This window comes from Solanum dulcamara, chromosome 11, assembly GCF_947179165.1.
Source record: "Solanum dulcamara chromosome 11, daSolDulc1.2, whole genome shotgun sequence".
Lineage (NCBI taxonomy): Eukaryota > Viridiplantae > Streptophyta > Magnoliopsida > Solanales > Solanaceae > Solanum > Solanum dulcamara.
In genome coordinates, this window is record NC_077247.1 from 58,096,410 (window position 1) to 58,115,820 (window position 19,411).

Here is a 19,411-nt window from a genome sequence, read left to right on the forward strand (position 1 = left end):
ACCTTCCCAAAAAAGTAGCCAATTTGAGTACTATTGGATTTAACAAGCATTTCACTTACTCAAAAATTTAGCGTAATCTTAAATCGTTAGCATCGATAGGTTCAGATTATATAATAATTAAAAGCAATGTTAATTGTTTCTTGTTCAAGTTTTAACATTCAAATTCTGTAACTTTCAAATAAATAGATTGCTTATTGTAGTTTTAACTATATTGTCGCCGTGTGTTTGGAATTTTGGAGGACTAGAATATTAATTCAAAAAGACGTAATTTTAGGCATGACGTTTTTTGGAGTAGTAGGTGCTTGGAAAGTTTCCTTTTTATACGAACCTTCATTAGATCCTTCTCAATCACTTACCATCACATTATCTGATTCTACAAGTACATGATCATACTCATCACAAAAAAGTACTTTCCTAGTATTTTATACTAAATCCAAAAAAAAAAACAAAAAACTAGCTAGTGTGCTCGTACGTACGGCGATAGTACTGATCAGATCAAAGGCCAGGCAAGTATATTATAGCTAGGATGATGGAGGTGGATCATGAAGGTAATGGATCAGAAATTCACGACATTGAAGCTCAGGGGAGTTCGCCGCTGTTAATGAATGGTAAATCTAGTTTGATCATGAGGAGGTCGGTGCTCATTTTCCGATCTACTTACAAGTTCATTGAAGCTGGAGCAAGAATAGCATCTCTTTCTCGAGTGTCGTCGTCCTCCTCATCCTCCAACACAACCTTTTATACTCCTCTTCCCAGCTTTAATCATAAACATGGAGTACGTATATAAACAAAAAGACATACATTATCTCTCCTTCTTTATCAGTACTATATATACGTAAGTAGTTATTAATTATATATACTCGATCTCTGTCTAATTAGGATGCGGAAGGTAGTGAAGATGAAATCCAGCTTGTTGAAATTGTGGCAGCTTCACCTGATATTATTACTTTAGAATCAAACAATGATCTGAGTACTCATCAGCAATGCTTACAAATTAGTGAAGAGATTGTGAAGGAGAAGAAGTTGGATTCGCTTCACAATTTTGGAGGAGTCGAGGGGAGTATTCATGATGCTGACAAAGGAAATGACGTTTCTAGTCGTCACAGGCTGATCTTCACAGAGTATGGCCAAAACATGATTCGACAATTCGTATGCAAGGAACCAACTATTTTGCTCCTTGCAATTGCTGCAATATTGTCTTTTATCTTTGGAATCAAAGAAGAAGGTATGCAGAATGGTTGGTTTGAAGGAGCACTTTTGGTTGTGATCATATTTGTGATTGTTTTGTTTAAGTTTGCACGAAATTGGTACGAAAGACGCCTTTGGAAGAGGCAAAATGATCGGAAAGCAAGGAAGAATTACCAGCTGTTGATTTCTGAAACGGACTCCATTTTTTGTGCCTACATTGATAAGTTGAACAATTACATACATATTAGTGGGCTGTTGATTGGCATTTTGATCTCTGTGGTGGTGTTTGTTCGCTTTAAATTGGGCCAAAAAGATGATGAAAACGGATACAGATTGGAAATCAAGGAAGAACCAGCTGAAATTGCACGGATAATGAATGCCGTGAAGAAGGTTTTAACAGAATCAAAGGGAACCGTAAGAGTTCTGATAACTTTACTTGGTGTCACACTGGTAGGGATGACTGAAGGAATACCATTTCTTATTTCACTTGCAATGGCATATTGGTATCCGAATTTTGATGTTAAGATGGAATCAGTCAGCACCATCTGTATAGAAAATGTTAGCTGGTTGAAAGAGCCAAAATTGAAAGTTACCCAATTTTTTCTTGACAAAAAAGATGTTACCAAGATACCCTCGCGTGTCTGCAGAGTTCTCTCTGATGGAATTGGTTTGTCCGCTCTTTCTCAAACACCCTACCACAGAGTAGAAGAGCCAATACTCTGTTGGGCAGAGAAGAACACGGGTATGCAGAGAGACACTTTGGATCAGCAGTTCAACATAGTGAAGGACAATGATAATGAGATGAATCCTTTTGAAGGAACTTGTGGAGTCGTCATAGAGAAAAATGGAGATAATAGGAAGGAGTACTATTCACATTTCAAGGGCCCGGCTGATTCAATATTGTCAATGTGTTCAAGTTACTATGACATGAATGGTGAAGTGCAGGATTTGGATAACGAAACAAAGAGTGACATTGCTCAAGCTCACAACAACAACGTGAACGTAGTTGCATTTGCCTGCAAACGTACTCAGGTTGTTGAACTTGATAAAAATGGCCTAACATTCATTGGTATGTTTGTCTTAGAAGATACTTTCAATCTAGACAACATGAGGCAAGGAATTGCGATTCTGAAAGAAGGTGGAGTGAAGATGATATTTGCCTCGGAAGAAGATGTTGAAGTGCTCCGTTCCATTGGTGATGAAATAGGATTGCTCAACTCACATGATGCTCTAGTAGTTAGGGGCGAAGATGCTACCAAGGAAAATGTTGAGAAAATTTGCATTACGGGAAATTCCTCTCCCGCAGACAAGCTTCATTTAATAGAGGGGTTAAAGAAAAGGGGTGAAGTGGTGGCTGTGGTGGGAGAACAAGCATCTGAAAGTAATGTGGTTCTTGAAGCAGCTCATTTTGGCCTGCCCGTGGTGACTAACTGGCCTGAAACTATGACTTACGTGATTAACAGCATCAAGGGAGGAAGAATTGTTTGTGAGAATCTGAGGCAATTCATCCAAGTTGAGGTAATCTTGGCTATCAGTAGCTTATCAATAAACTTCATACTGGTTATAGTAGACGGAGATGCCCCGTTAACAATCATCCAGCTGGTATGGGTTAACCTTCTTGTTACATTTATTGGAGGGCCAGCTTTGCTAATTACTCAACAGTCCACAAGACAACTAAGGGATGAGGTTTCTATCAGACCAAGAAAACCGCCAATTACCAAGGTTATGTGGAGAAACATATTTTTTCAAGCTTCTTATCAGACTGGCATTTTTGTATTCCTTCAATACAGAGGAAATGCACTACTGGACATCACTCCAAAAGCTAACAGATCTACAGTCTTTAACGGGTTCGCTTTATGCCAGCTTTTTAACATATTCAGTGCAAGGGATTTGGAGCAGAAGAATTTCTTCAAAGGTCTTGGTCAAAATTACTTGTTTTGGGCATTGTCTGGGCTCTATCTTGTGTTGCAGTTGGGATTCATTGAAGTAGAGGTTGTCATTGTCTTTACCAACACAGCACGACTGAATTGGAAACAATGGGCTGAATCCATTATAATTGGAGCTGTTACATGGTTGCTAGATGTGATAGTAAAATGGGCATCACAATACATAAAGATGAAGAAATATTGTGACCGTGAAGTTCTTCACCTAGCTAGAAACTGGTTACAGTATTGGTTTATCAGAATCAATTGCTGTAACTGTGGACCAAGAAGTACACCAAACCCAACTCTTGCTTCCTTGGATTCTTCAAGATCCACTTGTGGAAAGGTACAATAAAAATTTATCCATACTGCCTAATTGTAGTAAAGTTCAAATAAAAGTCTTTCCTAACATTTTGGATTCAAGATCTAGTTGTTGTTCTTTTGCAGGGCTGGATAACAAATATCACACGTCGTGTGAAACCAACCAAACATAGAGCTAGTATTTTGATAAATTAATCAAATGTTGCAGGAGCTTCAATGTTTAGTACATATTTTCCACTGCTTTTTAGAAGGGTTAGATACAGCAACTGTAAAGTTGTCCCATATTACAGATTCGAACAGTACTGAAATCAGCTTTTGATGCATCAAGGTAGATCGCCTACATCACACCATTTATGGGTGTCAGGCCCCTTCCCAGATCTATGTAAATACGGGATGATTAGTGCACTAGGCTGCCATTTTTAGTCCGTAGGGCTAGTTAATTTATTTCATCAAGTTTTTCGGTTATTGTTCTTGCTATTTGCCCTTTTAACTAAATTCAAGACTGCAAACTTATTATATAGTTCTACTAATATATACAGAAAGCAAGAATTTTATGAATTTCAAACACACAGAAATTTGCTCAAAATCATTAATAATAATTATTAAAAAAAAACTAGTCAGTACACATTCTACTAATTGGCTGGTACAAGAAGATAAATATCATACATATTGGCTGGTACAAGAAGACAAATATCATACATATGCAAAAATTTAGCTTAATTACCTCGAACTAGTTTTTCTCAAACTTGGTGTAATGTATTAGGCAAAGCTCTTGTTGAGACAGCAAAGTCAACTGCCAGTGGTCGTTTCTTTACTATATAAAATAAAATATATGGTCCTCACAAATATCCCAACATGGATTTTGTAAGATTATTTTTCTTTAATTTTGGACACATTTGTCTTTTATCCAACACGTCTTTAATAAATATTCATGTGTGAGTAGGTAATTTAGAAAATATTAATTACCATAAGTAACTTGTTACTCAGCTATTTCAATTTATGATAGTACTTTTCTATAGATATTTTGAAATAATTTAACTTATAAAAAAATCTCTTTTTATTTTTAGTGAGATGATTTATAGTCATAAAAATATTTATGATTAATTTTAAACTGTAAGTTTCAAAAGTCATTTGAACAATATTTTAGTCATTTGAACAATAATTTAGTTGAAGATGAAGAAAAAATTATGTGAACTTAAAACGTACAATTTAGAGGTTAGAAGTTGTAGTTAATTAAACATGAACTCAAATTGAGAACAAGTCTTGCGGAAATTGAAGATATGAAACTTCGTTTGCTTCAATTACATATTCAAAATCGCTATTTCAACTTAAAATAATATTTCACTTGAAATTAATGTAAAATTTCATAGCCAAATTTCAAGTTGAAAATTACCATTTCATTATTTGCATGACCCAAATTGGGTCGTCCATATAAAAAGAATTTTTTTTCAAAACAACAACATTTTAATAGGACTTTTTAGCTACACTTTCACTATTCATTAAAAAAAGCTATACTTTGATTTGTTATGTGCCTTATATATGTATTTTTTTTGGCTGGTATTGAGGAAAAAAATACAAATACAAACTAACTGTAACGACCCATTAGGTCGTTTTGAGTATTAAAAATTTTTAGTTCATAAAAGACTCATCCCGTAAATTTTTAATTAGGTATTTTGGACTTTTCTATAAGTATGGTTATTTAATTGAGGGGTAAATTTAAATAACTAATTTAATTAATGGGCTAAAGTGGTAATTTATTTAATGCCCTATACCACTTGTTCAATACATATAAAAATATATTAATGGAATTTAATTTTTATTTATTTATTAATTTATGATTAGTTGCCCTAAAAGATTAGAAAGGAAAAGAAACTGGGGAAGAACTTACCGACAGCGTCAACAAAGCGATTGCACAGGTAAGCGTTTCAGAATTTCCAATCCCTTGAATACATAAAAAAAAATAAAAAATTGTTAGGTTCACAATTCATTGATGCAATATTACTTGAGGATAAGGATAGGGAATACTATATATATATATATTATAACTGTAGATGTTAGGCACAAATCTAGTGTCAATGTGTGTATTAAATAAGAAGACATGTGCAAATAGTCCATGTGTATGATTCAGCTTTTTGTTTCCACACGGTGTATGATGCTTTTGTACTTTCTGACTAAAAGGTATAGTTCCATAAGTAATATTGATTTTCGTGTTTAACTACAATTTAGTATAACTTTTAGAATTGTAAACTAGAGCATTGCAATTGGATGCTTGGTTGGAGATTGAGGCTAAGGATTGAGAGCAAATCATTGGCAGTAATGAGAGAGTTATTAACAAATGATAGAATATTTATTAGGATGGATGGTTAATGGCTTTTGTCTAGTTCAAGTTACTGTCATGTAACTTGAGGATAATTGACAGTTTTTTTTTGTTTTTTTTATTTTTTTATTTTATGGGTACTCTATAAAATTAAGTTTTTGGTGTATTAAAATAGGTAATTAAATGTTAGGTATATTATATTATATTATATTATATTATATTATATTATATTATATTATATTATATTATATTATATTATATTATATTATATTATATTATATTATATTATATTATATTATATGAATACCATTAAAGTTATGTTATTTGAATGAATTAAGACCTAACCCTAGACTTGAGATATTAATTGGTATCAAAATTTAAGAATTGATTATAGAGTTGGGGTGAGTTGTTGGGTCTAGGTTAAACATGAATAATATTGGTGTCTACGGACTAGTTTATTTATAAATATTATATATTTGGTAGATTGGAAACGGTCTGAGGCATTGAAGAAAGGAAGGACATTGGTGGATTAGCTTGCTTTACTTCGGTTCTTCGGTTGAGGTAGATTATGATTTTTATTCTATATCATAAATAGACTCTTAATAGTGATTGATATTCATTGGGTAATATGTGTGAAGTTTACTACGCATTTAATTGTTGTGGTTTGGATGATTGATATGTTGTTGTGATTGGCCTAAAATCCCGAGGCCATGAAATCCATAATCTTGAACTTGCCCTATCAAAAATGATGCCTTGAATAAAGAAGGCTTGGTGAAATATTGTTAATGAAGTAGAATGTAATCATGAAGAATGATAAATTAATTATATTTGAATCGGATGTCACATTCCGACACGGTATATTTGGATCGGGTGTCACGTTCCGACACGATATATTTGGATCGGGTGTCACGTTCCGGAACGGTAATATTAAAAAAAAAAAAAATTAAAATGACTTAATACTACCCAATCTCCATAACTCATTTTCCAAAAGAGTGTGATGTGGAGGCTTGAGTCCTCATGTGTGATTTTGACATTGTTGACTGGTTATGTAATTGTTCATTGGTTGCCTCCTGTTAAGTGTTGTTGTTGATTTCCCGCTATTACTTTATGTATATTGATTTCTATTTTGAGTCGGCCGATAATACCTACTCAGTACATGTTGTCCTGTACTGACCCCCTACTTGTATCTTTTCTTGTTTTATTTTATGGAGTGCAGCGAATGTTCCACCGACTTCGACTCGACCTCAGCTCAAGTCAGTCTCAAGATCATCGGATTTCAGGGTGAGCTATCCTTCTAGCTCGTGATAGATTTTCTCGGTTACGGCATAGTGTCTTTAGTTTTCGGACACATATTGTTATTTGTTTATTTTAGTGTTTGATACTTCTAGACTTAGTTTTATAAATTAGATGTCGTTAATTGATGACTTTCAGATTTTGGGGAACGTTATGTAGTAAACTCTTGTGGATTGTTATTTCTTACTTTATAAGTTTGAGCTTCCGCGTTATTATTATACTTTATAAGTTGGGGTTCACATCGTTGGTTTTCCCACCTAGGAGGTTAAGTGTGGGTGCCACTCATGCCCAGTTTGGATCGTGACACTAACTAACTATAGTAGATCTCGGATGGAATCTCTTCCAATATGGTAAATTAGCTACAATTACTCCCTCAAATCTTTCTTCCCTTATGCATCTTTCTTCTTTTCTCCAAAAGCAATTGAAATCGATCCATCAATCTTATTCTCTTTTTTAATTTCATTCCATTTTTTTCTTCAAAAATCAGTCCAAAATCGTGTAATCCTCTTGCAAATCGAATATAGTTTTTAATGTGAATCTTCAACAAACTCAGAATTTCATATAATCAGGTAACTTTTTTTTAAAGGTTTGTGTTTTTGAGTTAATTCGTTATTATTTAGGTTTTGGCTTTGTATTTTTGTGTTAATCCCTATTTATTTTATATTTGAGTCTTTTGATTTCTACAATTTTAGTTAGGTTTAAGCAAAAGAAATCCTCAAAACTCATCATTTAATGACTGATCAAAAGATGTAAAATATTGTTTGCTCGAGAAAATTAGAAATAGATGATGAGGTAAATATTGTTTGTTTGAGAAAATTTTGGTTTATTATTATTTGCAGTTGTCTATATTGGTATTTCATTATATTTGTATTAACATACGTATTATGACTATTTCACTCATATGTATTCATACCTATTTTGTATTTGTATTTAGATTTAGACGAGCAAAGTAGTTTCATATGTGTTGTATTCAAAATCAAGTACCATTTCTATTTCAATTATATTAGTACATTGTATTTATTTATTTATTTTCAAAATAAAGTACCATTTGTGTTTTGCATTCAGTTCAATAGTAATTGCATTCAGTTAAGTAACAATCGTATTCAAATAAAGTATCATTTGTATGTTGTATCCAAGTAACCATATTGTATTCAGTTATATTCGCAATCAAACACCATTTGTATTTTGTATACAATTGAGCACATTGTATTCAGTTATATTCAAAATCAAATATCATTTTGTACTTTTTTTAATTTATTTAATTAAGCACATTGTATTAAGTTATATATTATATGTCTAGATCAAAGTTACATGTCAAGCTACCATATCTATTTAATAATATATATTTATTTTATATTTATTAATTTTTTATTTGTACGGATTACAAATCTTTTTATGATTGCCTATGCAGAGTATCTAACTTGTGGTAAAGACATTCCGACAGTTAATTTTGATGCTAAATTACTACGTTCCAGATATGTTGCACTTCTTTAAAATTATGGCCAACAAAAGATACAAGATGAGTACATCAGTGACAGTGAGATACCTCCAAAGATTAAAAACAAATATATATGGTGTTAAAAATAGAATAGATGAATTGAATACAACTTAAATTTGAATGCAAATTTGAGAAAAAATGATTACAAGAAAATTTTAGGGAGTAAATTTAGCTCATGTATCATATTATAAAAGATCCATCCGCGATTTAGTCCAATTAGTTAGTTTGTATTTTTATTTTTTTCTGAAAATCAATGACAAAATATAACGAATACAATACAATTATTGATTGAATATGAAGACAAATAAATATATTTATGCTTAACTGAAATATAACCTACAAAAAATATCTTGAATTCAAATATACATATAGTTAGTTTTGAAAATTTCTCCTTAATAAATTTCAATATAAAATACAAAAATGATAGTTTGAACACAAATAAATACATTTTTCTTAATTAAAATACAACACACAAATATACCTTGAATTTGAATACAAGTACAAATAATGATTTGAAAATAACATGTAAAATACGGTTTGTGATTTGACTTTGAATACAAATGAATATATTTTATTTACCTGGTTACATTTTTACTTTGAATACTAAACTAGTTAATTAATCACTTTGAATAAATATGAATATGTAATGCTTAAATGAATACAAATGTTATTTGTTTATGAAAATTCAAATCAAATGGGGACCATACGTATTAATACATATTAGTTAGGTATGTGTATGTAAATGAATTGCAATTACAAAAATATAATTAACATGCATAAATTGAAAATGAACACTGCATCAAATTTTTCGGAAACAAAAATGAATAACGAGATTAAACTCAAAAAATACATAATACAAAAATAAAATACAGAGGATTAAAAGTATACAATATGAATAAATATGCAAAATACAAAATAAAATTAAATAATACCAAGATTACCTCAATGAATACATGCACAAAAGAAAATTACCTGATTTAATGAGATTCTAATTTTGAACAATCAAAATCTAATTGAAACATTGAAAAGAAATTAAAATAAAAGGAGAGAGAAGTGTTTAATAAAAAAGAATCAATTAAGAAGCGAGAGTAAGTAAAAAAAAATTAGAAGAAAAGGAGAAACAGAAGCGGGAATAAGAGAGAAGCAAAAAGGAAGAGAGAGAGTGTGGGGTTGAGGGGGAGTGAAAATAAAATGTATTTTAGAAGAATAATTATAAATATATAATTTGCTATAAAATCTACATATAGTGATTTTATATAATATTTTTAAATTATAGCTATTTGCTATAAATAAGTTGAATTTTTTGCCTAATTCCATAATTTTCCCATATAAAAACTCTTCGAGGATACTTTAAAGAAGACCATAAATTTCACAAACATCATTCCAGAAGTGCCTTTGTAATATTAAACTGTAGAACTTTTAATTTTTAAAAAAATATAATTATCATGTTAATTTGTACCTCCATACAACTGAGTGTATATGTAGTGTATACTTCGACTATTTGATAAATTAGATGTATCGAATGATATGTGTTGATAACTATCCTTTTACTAATCCATTCATATTTAAACAGATTGGGTAAGTGATACTAACAGGGTCAAATATGGTATCAGCGCATATTCAATCACTTGGGTTTCAAGGGCCAAATTCCAAAATATGTCATCAAAACGAGCAACCATTGTTGTATAAATTAAGAATGATAAATACTTATCTGCATCGAATGTTTATATTAAAATAATATAATTTAGTATGATTTAATAATTTAATATAGTAAAAAATATGTATTAATTAATCATGGTCAAATGATAAAAAATGTATCTATCAATAAATGTCATGCATCTATTCATTTGGCGTAAACTGGCGTAAACAATCGTTCTGAATAATTGGTTGGCATTAAGAACTTCATGAATTAGTCTTTGAGATCCATTCAATTTAAAAATAAATCTCCATTATCTTTTCATACAGATTATATGATCCAAGTATCAAACAATTAAAAATTGTATTTTTTGATACGATTCATAATTTTATTTCTTACGGGGAGGGGTAAATTACGTTTTGTGTTCTCTTTTTTTTTTAAAAAAAATAATAATAATTTAGATTTCACATATAATTCTGTAAGAAATATGGAGAAAATTAGCCTATCTTATGACTTGTTCTATTCGTTTGTGTGTTTTTTCTAATAGAGAATACTCTTAAAATTAAAAAGTATATCACACACAAAATAATTGCTCACGAAAAATAGAATTTATGTTTCATGTCCAAATGGATCTACAGGATAAAATTAGAAAACTTTTAATAAATGAGAAATCAATAATATATGATACATAAACAAATGGGTTGGTTGATTTTATTTCTAAATATCTTGGATGAAATTAAGCTATACTAAAAGGTAATACAAGAACGAAGAAAGAAAAAAGCTAGATTCACAACATCGACTGCAAAGTTGTCGCTTGCAAGATAATTACAACATTTTAATTAATCAGTTTATAAAATATGTATAGAGTATATACATATAGGCGGATTGAATTTAAACTCATTTTTACTCAATTTATTTTTAATCTGTTCCAATTCAATTCAACCTAAATCATTTGCCAACGGTGTCCAACCGGTTTGGCAAAGTTACAAATCAAAGGCGTGCACCTTTCTTTGTTTGGAAATTGGCAGAATATAAGTGGTGGACAACTGGGGTGGCCTATCCCTTTCAATCTAGGGAGTTGGGTTCTTTTTATCTCTATGCATCTATCTATATATGAATTGTGCTCATAACTTGGGAAAAACTCACATGTAATTTCTGACATCTGTGTATTTTGTGGCCCAATTACCTATTCCCTTGGCTCAGAAGGTTTTCTAGTTTACCTAGACGGCAAAAAGTTGTACCCAACTTCAATACTTCCTTTCTTTTAAGTTAAGTGATAGTATGATTTTTCCTTTCTTTAAATATATAGAAAAAAAATCAAAATTACTTTTTAACTTTTCAAAATAAAAAACATATATTATTTATTTGTTTTTTTTTTAAAACTATTCTTTCCGTCTAACTAATGAATCACATATATTTTTTTTTGTTAATAAATTGCCACTACTCACTATGTGACGTCCGACGTATAAAAAAAAAGTGAAACACGACTGTCCACTAAAACATCCAAATGGACAGACCATCCACCCATTAAACGGAGGGAATATGTGCTCTAAAACTGACTAAATAAGAAAATACTAGTCAAAACTTTTGGTTGGTTGAGCTCCTCCAAACTCTAAAGTCTAATCAAAGAAGCATATGTTGGAGGAAACTTGGAATTTAGCCAAAGGATTTGGGCCTTTTGGCCTATCAAGGAACTGGATTTTAGTCATGACAACGTGGATTACATAAGCAGGCAATTATTCACTGCTTGATATTCATATTACTATAATCCAATTAAATTCAAAAAATCTAGCATTTAATTAAAAATACTTCCTCATGAAAATAACTCCATACCTAACCAAATTCAAACTCAAAACTTCTAATAACCTCATTCACTTTCTCCAAAATGAAGTTGTTTGCTAATATTATGGTACAAGATGTTTTACTCACAACCAGTTATTTGGTTGTCTGCATCCTGCAAGTGGTACATAGGGGGGTGGGGTTCAGCTGAATGATAAGTGGGACAGGTTTCTCTGTCATAGTTTACTGCTGCAATGTAATTTTGTTAATTAAGAAAGTGGTACTGCATCTCTTCTTTGGTCCTTATTATGGCAAGTGGTACTGCGTGGGGCTCATGGTATCCATAGTCAGCAATCAGATTCAACCGTCTATCCTTCCTGCTCTATTTATTTAAAATGGTTGTACAAATTTTAACATGATTAAAAAATAATTTTATAACTGAGATGTTATTATAACGAATAAAATCAGTGCCTGCCTATAAATAAATTTAAACTCAACTTTTTATTCGGGCGAACAATCTTAATTTTCTCAATATTACCACATAAGAATGAAAAAAGATGACAACAAATAAAAAATTGATTACACTCTTTTCACCATTCACCATATATTTAATACGATCCTAACTTAATGTGAAAGAATAAAAAGAAAAAAAATAATTAATTTTAGGGACCAACACTTTATTAATGAGAGTTAATTCATACTACTCCTTTGACCCACTTTTACTTGTCTATTTTTATTAAAATAGATGGTTGGTTCAAAATAATTATCATTTTATAAAATTAAAATATAATTGAGTATATTCTTTCCATTATGGTCTTATTATTAATTATTCTTAAAAGTAATAAATATTAATTAATTAGCATAGAAAGCCTACTGAAAAACATATACATATACATTTGCTTAGATTAACTCACATCCATTACTAATACAATTATAATAAATAATGATATAATAATTAAAACGCGTAAATAAAAAATGGGACAAGTAAATTGGACAGGAGGGACTAGTTGACAGCAGCTCAATCATTAGGACGGAAGTGAGAGTCCTAGTCCATATACTTTCTTTACACATTACCTAATTTGGAAAAGAAAATTCCTCCAATTAATTGCCTCTTCTATAGGAGGCAGCAAAATTCAGAAAGCGACATAAAATTCCCCCACCTATATACGTATACACATACGGTGGATTAAATTCCTTCAAAATAGAGAAACTTTTTCAGCTGAACCGTACCTGCATTTGATTTCGGTTTCATATATTAATAAGAAGATGCAGACCATGGCAAGTTCAGCCTCATCCAGAGGCATAGCCGCCATTGTGGGCGTTGGGCCTAAACTTGGACGCTCCATCGCTCGCAAGGTCGCCCACGAAGGCTATACAGTTGCTATACTCGCCCGTGACATGGGTAATTTGTCTTCTTTTCTATTTTGCTATCTACGATTAAATTTTTGTGAATTTCACAACTTTCCATATATATAAGTTCATCTTTCGAGGTTGCAAATTAGAATAGAGGGAAAATAGTTAGTGGAGCGGTTTCTCATTTTCTTGTGGGAGTGGTTTAGCACACTATAACAACTGTTTCTCCTTTCATAGTATACTAGTAGTGTGAGCAATATTCTCTAGTTTCTGCTAGTTCGTTTTCTATTACTACATGTTGCTTCGGTTATTTCGTTACTAACATTGTTTTAAATGGCAAGTAATGCTTTCTCAATAATATTTGTTTTGTGTTTTTTTAATCTTCGATACTTTGAGCTGAGGTGTTTCGAAAATAGTATATGTGATATTGAAATAAGGTTTTCGTATAGATTCCATTCGTGGCATTTCATTGATGAGTTTGTTGTTGTTGAATTGAAAATTCTATTGTCACTGTGTAAAAAATGACATGGGGGGTTATTGGAGATTTTTATATATATACTTTGTGTTATTTACAGATAGATTATCTAGATTTGCTGATGAGATAGCGAGAGAAGAAAAGTCGCAGGTATTTGCTATCCGAATAGATTGCTCCGATTTACGCAGCGTAAGAGAGGCATTTGAGGGAGTTCTATCACTGGGTTTTGTGGAAGTCTTGGTTTACAACGCATATCAGCCAGTATCTTGGAATTTCACAAATTTTACCGACATTAGAGTCGAACAATTTGAAAAATCTATTGCCGTCTCCTCCGTCGGTGCCTTCCACTGCGCTCAACAGGTCCCTAAACCTTACATTACATTGACCCGCGTAAATTTAGTTGTTGTAACGAATCTCTATTTCAATTTATTTATCCTACTTTTTCTATTAGTTCATTTTAAAAGGATTAAAAGGACATTTTTGAGTCAGGTCTTTTAAAAACAGTTTTTCAAGACTTCTTTGTGGGATTTCACTGAATTTGTTATTGTTGTTTGTATGTTCTATATCTCTTTAGTTTAAACTGCAAAATCCAAAATTATTCCTTACTTTTTGAAATTATGTGCCATATTAAAGTTAGACAAATAAATCAAAAAGGAAAGAGTAGTAGTCATAGTAATAAAAACTCTATGAATTGAAAGTTTGTGGTATGTGAATTTTTTATGCCAGGTACTACCAGGAATGGTGGAAAGAGGAAGAGGGACGATTCTCTTCAGTGGTTGCTCAGCTTCTCTTAATGGCATTGCCGGCTTCTCTGAATTATGTAAATCATTAACTTCTTTTTGCTTTTGAAATTTTCAGTTTTTGGTTTGAACTTTGATAATAATATTAATTAATGAACAGGCTGTGGGAAATTTGCAATGAGAGGCTTATCTGAATGTCTGGCAAAAGAGTTCCAGCCACTTGGAATACACGTGGCACATGTCATTATCCACGGCATCGTCGGCGCACCTCGGTACTAATCCACTTGTCCACTCATATAGACTTTTTCTCTGCTTACTCAAACTTCTCAATCTCTCTGTTTTTATACCTTTAAATAAATATATTCTCTTTTTATCCAAGAAGATGCAGGAATCTTTGTTGTATTTTGCCTAAGCAACAATGACAACTTAGTTCCAAATGATTAGTGCAATTATTAATGATCTAATCTTATAGCAAGAATATGAGTATAAATGAATCCATCAAGTGGTGGAAAAAAAAAGAAGTAAGCCTTTATAAAGATTGTGGACCAGAAAGATCTAGTGAAATTCTTTTGCAATAATGAGTAGAATGCTGATCCTACCTACTAAAAAGGCTTTAGATGCCCCATAAAGCAATTTTAGCCTAGTGGGGCATGGATATTAAAGGAACAGTTGAGATACGACTATTGGCAAATTTGGATTTGGACTCATTGACTGGTTATGTATGCAAGGGATCCAAAAGTGAATCCAGGATTTATGGTAGCCGGTTAGAGTTGGTGATATATGTATTAGTTATGAAAAAAATTATGTGTTATTTCATATATGAATTAGTTATGAATAGTTTAATTATTAGTTATTCCATCTTTTATTCTACATAAAATAGTTCAAAGATATCCTCGTATTACTTATATATGTATTAGTTATGCAAGATTCTAAATTGCATATTAAATATCGTATTAATTTTATACGTGAATAACTCATCTCCAAACCAGCTACCAAACGTGGTACTACCTATGCAGCATTTAGTACTTGAGAAGATTAATTTGATAGTTGATTAGAATCATGTAGGTATTAGTTATTTCATCATCTACTCACAAAAAATTCCCTCATAACATATACATGTATTAAAATTTCTAAAACTGCAAACCAACGTATGAATAAACAATAATGTTAGCATATGTGAAGGTGCTAGTTGTTGCAGATTAGCCAACTGTGGTGATTTGTGTATGCAGGGGGGCAATGTCATCGACTTCACAGCAAAGATTGTTGGTTGGGGAACAAAGCGAAGGAAAGGATGGTTCCACGATGGACCCGGACGCGCTGGCGCAGACCTACTGGTACTTGCACATTCAAGATAGATCTGCTTGGACCCATGAGATTGATCTTCATCCCTCCAATTAAAGATATTATATGTAGAAACAAGAAATGAACAACTAGAAATGGCCTGCTAATAAGTTAAGACATTTTCAATTTAGTGTGGTATTGTGTGATTGATTGGGATTTTATGTACATTTGATTTCGTTTGGAATTGCAACTAGTGAATTTGAAGGAATATTGTGAATCGGTGAATAACATCTTCGCATGAGTTTTTAGATCTTCAATGTTAGATCCCATGAAATAAGTGGGAAGGATATGGTGTGGCAGTCAGCTTTTCAGGTACCCAATTTTTGTCTAATTTTAAGTGGAAAATGATAAAATCTGTTGGCATTTAAATTCATATTCCATGAAATGATCTGATTGTTTCGGCAAATATTATCAAATTACATCCCCTCGAAATAACTATGAACTATGGATGAAATAATAAAATTATTGAATCATCAAAATTACTTCAATATATCTTTTATACTTCAATCTATTTAAGATCTAAAATATTACAATTCAAACAACAACAATAACAACATACCCAGTGAAATTTCATTAGTGGAGTATGGGGAGAGTAAAGTGTACGCAGACCTTATCACTACCTCGTGGAGGTAGAGATGTTGTTTTCGAAAGACCCTCGACTCGATTGTATCAGCTCCAAGCAAAACAAAACAATAGATTTAGCATAGCGTCTAAAACGAAGAGTAAAGTAAATACTACACCGCACAAACAATAGTAGTAGCAAAATAATGTGGTAATCGAACATCAACAACACAACCATAAAAGGCCCGACTAGTCCTATGGCCAACCTAAAACCTTCCTACCCTACTAGACTTCTATCCTAATACGCGACCTCCACACCTGTCTACCTAAGGTCGTGTCCTCGGTGATATGAAGCAATATCCTGTCTAATCACCTCCCTCCAATACTTTTTAGGTCTACCTTTACTCCTCCGCGTAACCCCTACAACCAATCGCTCGCACCTCTTAATTGGGACATCAACATATCTCCTCTGCACATGCCCAAATCATTTCAATCTCGCTTTTATCATTTTGTCTGTCACTGGGGCCACTACCACCTTCTTTCGAATAACCTCATTTCTAATCTTGTCACTTCTAGTAAGGCTCCACATCCATCTCAACATCCTCATCTCCGCAACATGCATATTTTGAACATGTGAGTTTTTGACTGGCCATTACTCCACTCCATATAACAGCGTCGGTCTAACCACCGTTCTGTAGAACTTACCTTTAAGTTTAGGTGATATATTTTTATCACACAACACACCAGAGGCAAGCCTCCATTTTATATATGCCGCCCCAATATAATGTGTAACATCATCGTCGATGTCCCTACTACTCTGGATGGCGGACCCAAGATATTTAAAGCTATCCCTCTTGGGAATAGGGTGACTGGCAATCCTTACCTTCATGCCCTCTTCATCCATCGCCACATTGAATTTGCACTTCAAGTATTCTGTTTTGGTGCTGCTCAATTTGAACCTTTTAGACTCTACAGTTTATCTTCAAACCTCTAACCTATCATTAACTCTGGCCCGAGTCATATCAATCAATAATATGTCGTCCGCAAAAAACATACACCATGGAACCTCTTCTTGGATTGGCCACGTCAGCTCATCCATCGCCAAGGTGAAAAGAAAAGAGCTCAATATCGACCCCTAGTGAAGTCCCATTTCAATAGAAAAGTACTCTAAATCTCCTCCCACCGTCTTAACTCAAGTCTTGACTCGATAATACATATCCTTAATCACCCTAATATACACCATTGGGACCCTTTTTGCCTCCAAGCACCTCCAAAAGACATCTCTCGCAACTTTATCATATGTCTTTTCAAAATCAATGAACATCATATGAAGATCCCTCTTACTCTCCCTATATTTCTCCATCAGTCTCTGCATCAGATGGATTGCTTCAGTAGTCGATTGCTCCGGAATGAATCGGAATTGGTTCTCTGATATGAGCACTCCTCTCCTCACCCTCACCTCCACCACCCTCCGCTAAAGCTTCATAGTATAGCTTAACAATTTGATACCCTTATAATTATTACAATTTTGAGTATCACCCTTGTTCTTGTACAATAGAACCATTGTACTCTACCTTCACTAATCGAGCATCTTAGCTGTCTTCAAAATAACATTAAACAACTTAGACAACCATTCCATACCTTCCTTGCCAATGCTCTTCCAAAAATCCATTGGAATCTCATCAGGATCGGTAGCTCTCACTTTGTACGTCCTACTAATCGCACGTCTAACCTCTTCAACCCTAATGCCCTACAATATCCAAAATCTCGAAGGCTATGGGAGAATGCCAAATCACCCAGGACAATGTGTAGGTCCCCTTTTTCATTTACAATTCCTTTTTTTTTTAAAAAAAATAATGTTCAGTTAAACTTTATCACAAAAATTAAAATCGATGAGTATAAATTAGGTAGGTACGGCTCTCTCAATGGTTAGAAGTGGCATTCGTGTTCTAATTGAGAACACAGGTCACTGACTTTCTTATGACGTACGTGAAGCCTCCGACATATATGTGGCTCATAAGTGTTTATAGCTCGACACAAACCCAACTGATTAGTCTTATCATTGCCAGTCTAATCTCAAAAAGGCAAGGATGCCAACATCAAAGACATGTCCCGATTAAAAAAACATTTGTTCGGATGGTAAATAATCTTCACTTTTAACTCTATAATTATGAATTTGAGTCACCAAAAGAATAAAAATGTGAGAGATTCTAAGGAAGGGTAAAAAGGAAACATATCCCTAATCTTTCATTTTCTTAGCTCCAAGTTCACTTTTGAGGTTGAAACTTAAAAATTTAATATTATTTAAACATGAATCTTGATTATTTTTTTTGAAGTTTTGTGGTTGAAAGTTCTAACAAACTCATCAGAGCTAGTTTTAGAGAATTTTAAAATATTTGAATAAAATCTAATCAAATTTCATGACTAGACAAATATTGAAAGATAAATTCTCTAAAATCTAATTCAAAATTTATGGACAAACGCCAACTTACAGTTGTTTGATGCTGCCGTTGGTGAGCCTCAAGGGTTAACGGTGCTGTTTCAGAGTAAACGTTGCATATCATCATCATCCTAATAGATATACCAAATTTCTTAAAACGGTTATAGTTTATTTGTATACTATTTCCTGTGGGCAATAGTTCAAGAAAAAACATTTCAAACTTATGGTATAAAAAAGTTGTGTAGCTATAAATCTCCTCACTACTGATAAATGAGAAGTTTCTTTAATTTATTTTTAAAAATAGAATTGTATCCTTTTGGGGGGGGGGGGGGGACACACTAAAAAAATGCTAATCAAATGAATTGAGAGATGGAAGTAGTAGTGTTCAGTCATGTAAGTAAAACTCATACATAAAAGAGGATTTTGATAATAATAATTATAATTAATTAATAAGAAGAAAAAACAAATTAGTATTCATTTATAGTATATAAAATTCTCAGTCAACCGTAAAGCAAATAATAGGAAGAAAATTTGTCCGGTTGATTTT

General features: G+C 32.5%; 2 protein-coding genes across 2 annotated transcripts; both read left to right on the forward strand.

Annotated features, from left to right (window-relative positions):
• The first annotated feature begins 209 nt into the window (after positions 1–209).
• LOC129875257 (calcium-transporting ATPase 12, plasma membrane-type-like) lies at positions 210–3,884 on the forward strand. Its single transcript, XM_055950710.1, has 3 exons — positions 210–775; positions 880–3,456; positions 3,558–3,884. Exons 1-3 carry the CDS (start codon positions 527–529, stop codon positions 3,624–3,626), a joined length of 2,895 nt encoding a protein of 964 aa, XP_055806685.1. The 5' UTR covers positions 210–526; the 3' UTR covers positions 3,627–3,884.
• Positions 3,885–13,008: 9,124 nt separating this feature from the next.
• Positions 13,009–16,190, forward strand: LOC129873706 (uncharacterized). The gene is made up of 5 exons (XM_055948843.1): positions 13,009–13,356; positions 13,883–14,142; positions 14,509–14,602; positions 14,683–14,794; positions 15,752–16,190. Exons 1-5 carry the CDS (start codon positions 13,221–13,223, stop codon positions 15,918–15,920), a joined length of 771 nt encoding a protein of 256 aa, XP_055804818.1. The 5' UTR covers positions 13,009–13,220; the 3' UTR covers positions 15,921–16,190.
• Positions 16,191–19,411: the final 3,221 nt, after the last annotated feature.

What these genes read in the sequence shown, in the direction of transcription:
- LOC129875257 (XM_055950710.1), top strand. Translation starts at nt 527, where the DNA reads ATGATGGAGGTGGATCATGAAGGTAATGGATCAGAAATTCACGACATT. An exon ending in GCTTTAATCATAAACATGGA is followed by an intron (nt 776 to 879) that starts GTACGTATATAA and finishes CTGTCTAATTAG; the next exon opens with GATGCGGAAGGTAGTGAAGA. An exon ending in CAAGATCCACTTGTGGAAAG is followed by an intron (nt 3,457 to 3,557) that starts GTACAATAAAAA and finishes GTTCTTTTGCAG; the next exon opens with GGCTGGATAACAAATATCAC.
- LOC129873706 (XM_055948843.1), top strand. Translation starts at nt 13,221, where the DNA reads ATGCAGACCATGGCAAGTTCAGCCTCATCCAGAGGCATAGCCGCCATT. An exon ending in TGCCGGCTTCTCTGAATTAT is followed by an intron (nt 14,603 to 14,682) that starts GTAAATCATTAA and finishes ATTAATGAACAG; the next exon opens with GCTGTGGGAAATTTGCAATG. An exon ending in GGCATCGTCGGCGCACCTCG is followed by an intron (nt 14,795 to 15,751) that starts GTACTAATCCAC and finishes TTGTGTATGCAG; the next exon opens with GGGGGCAATGTCATCGACTT.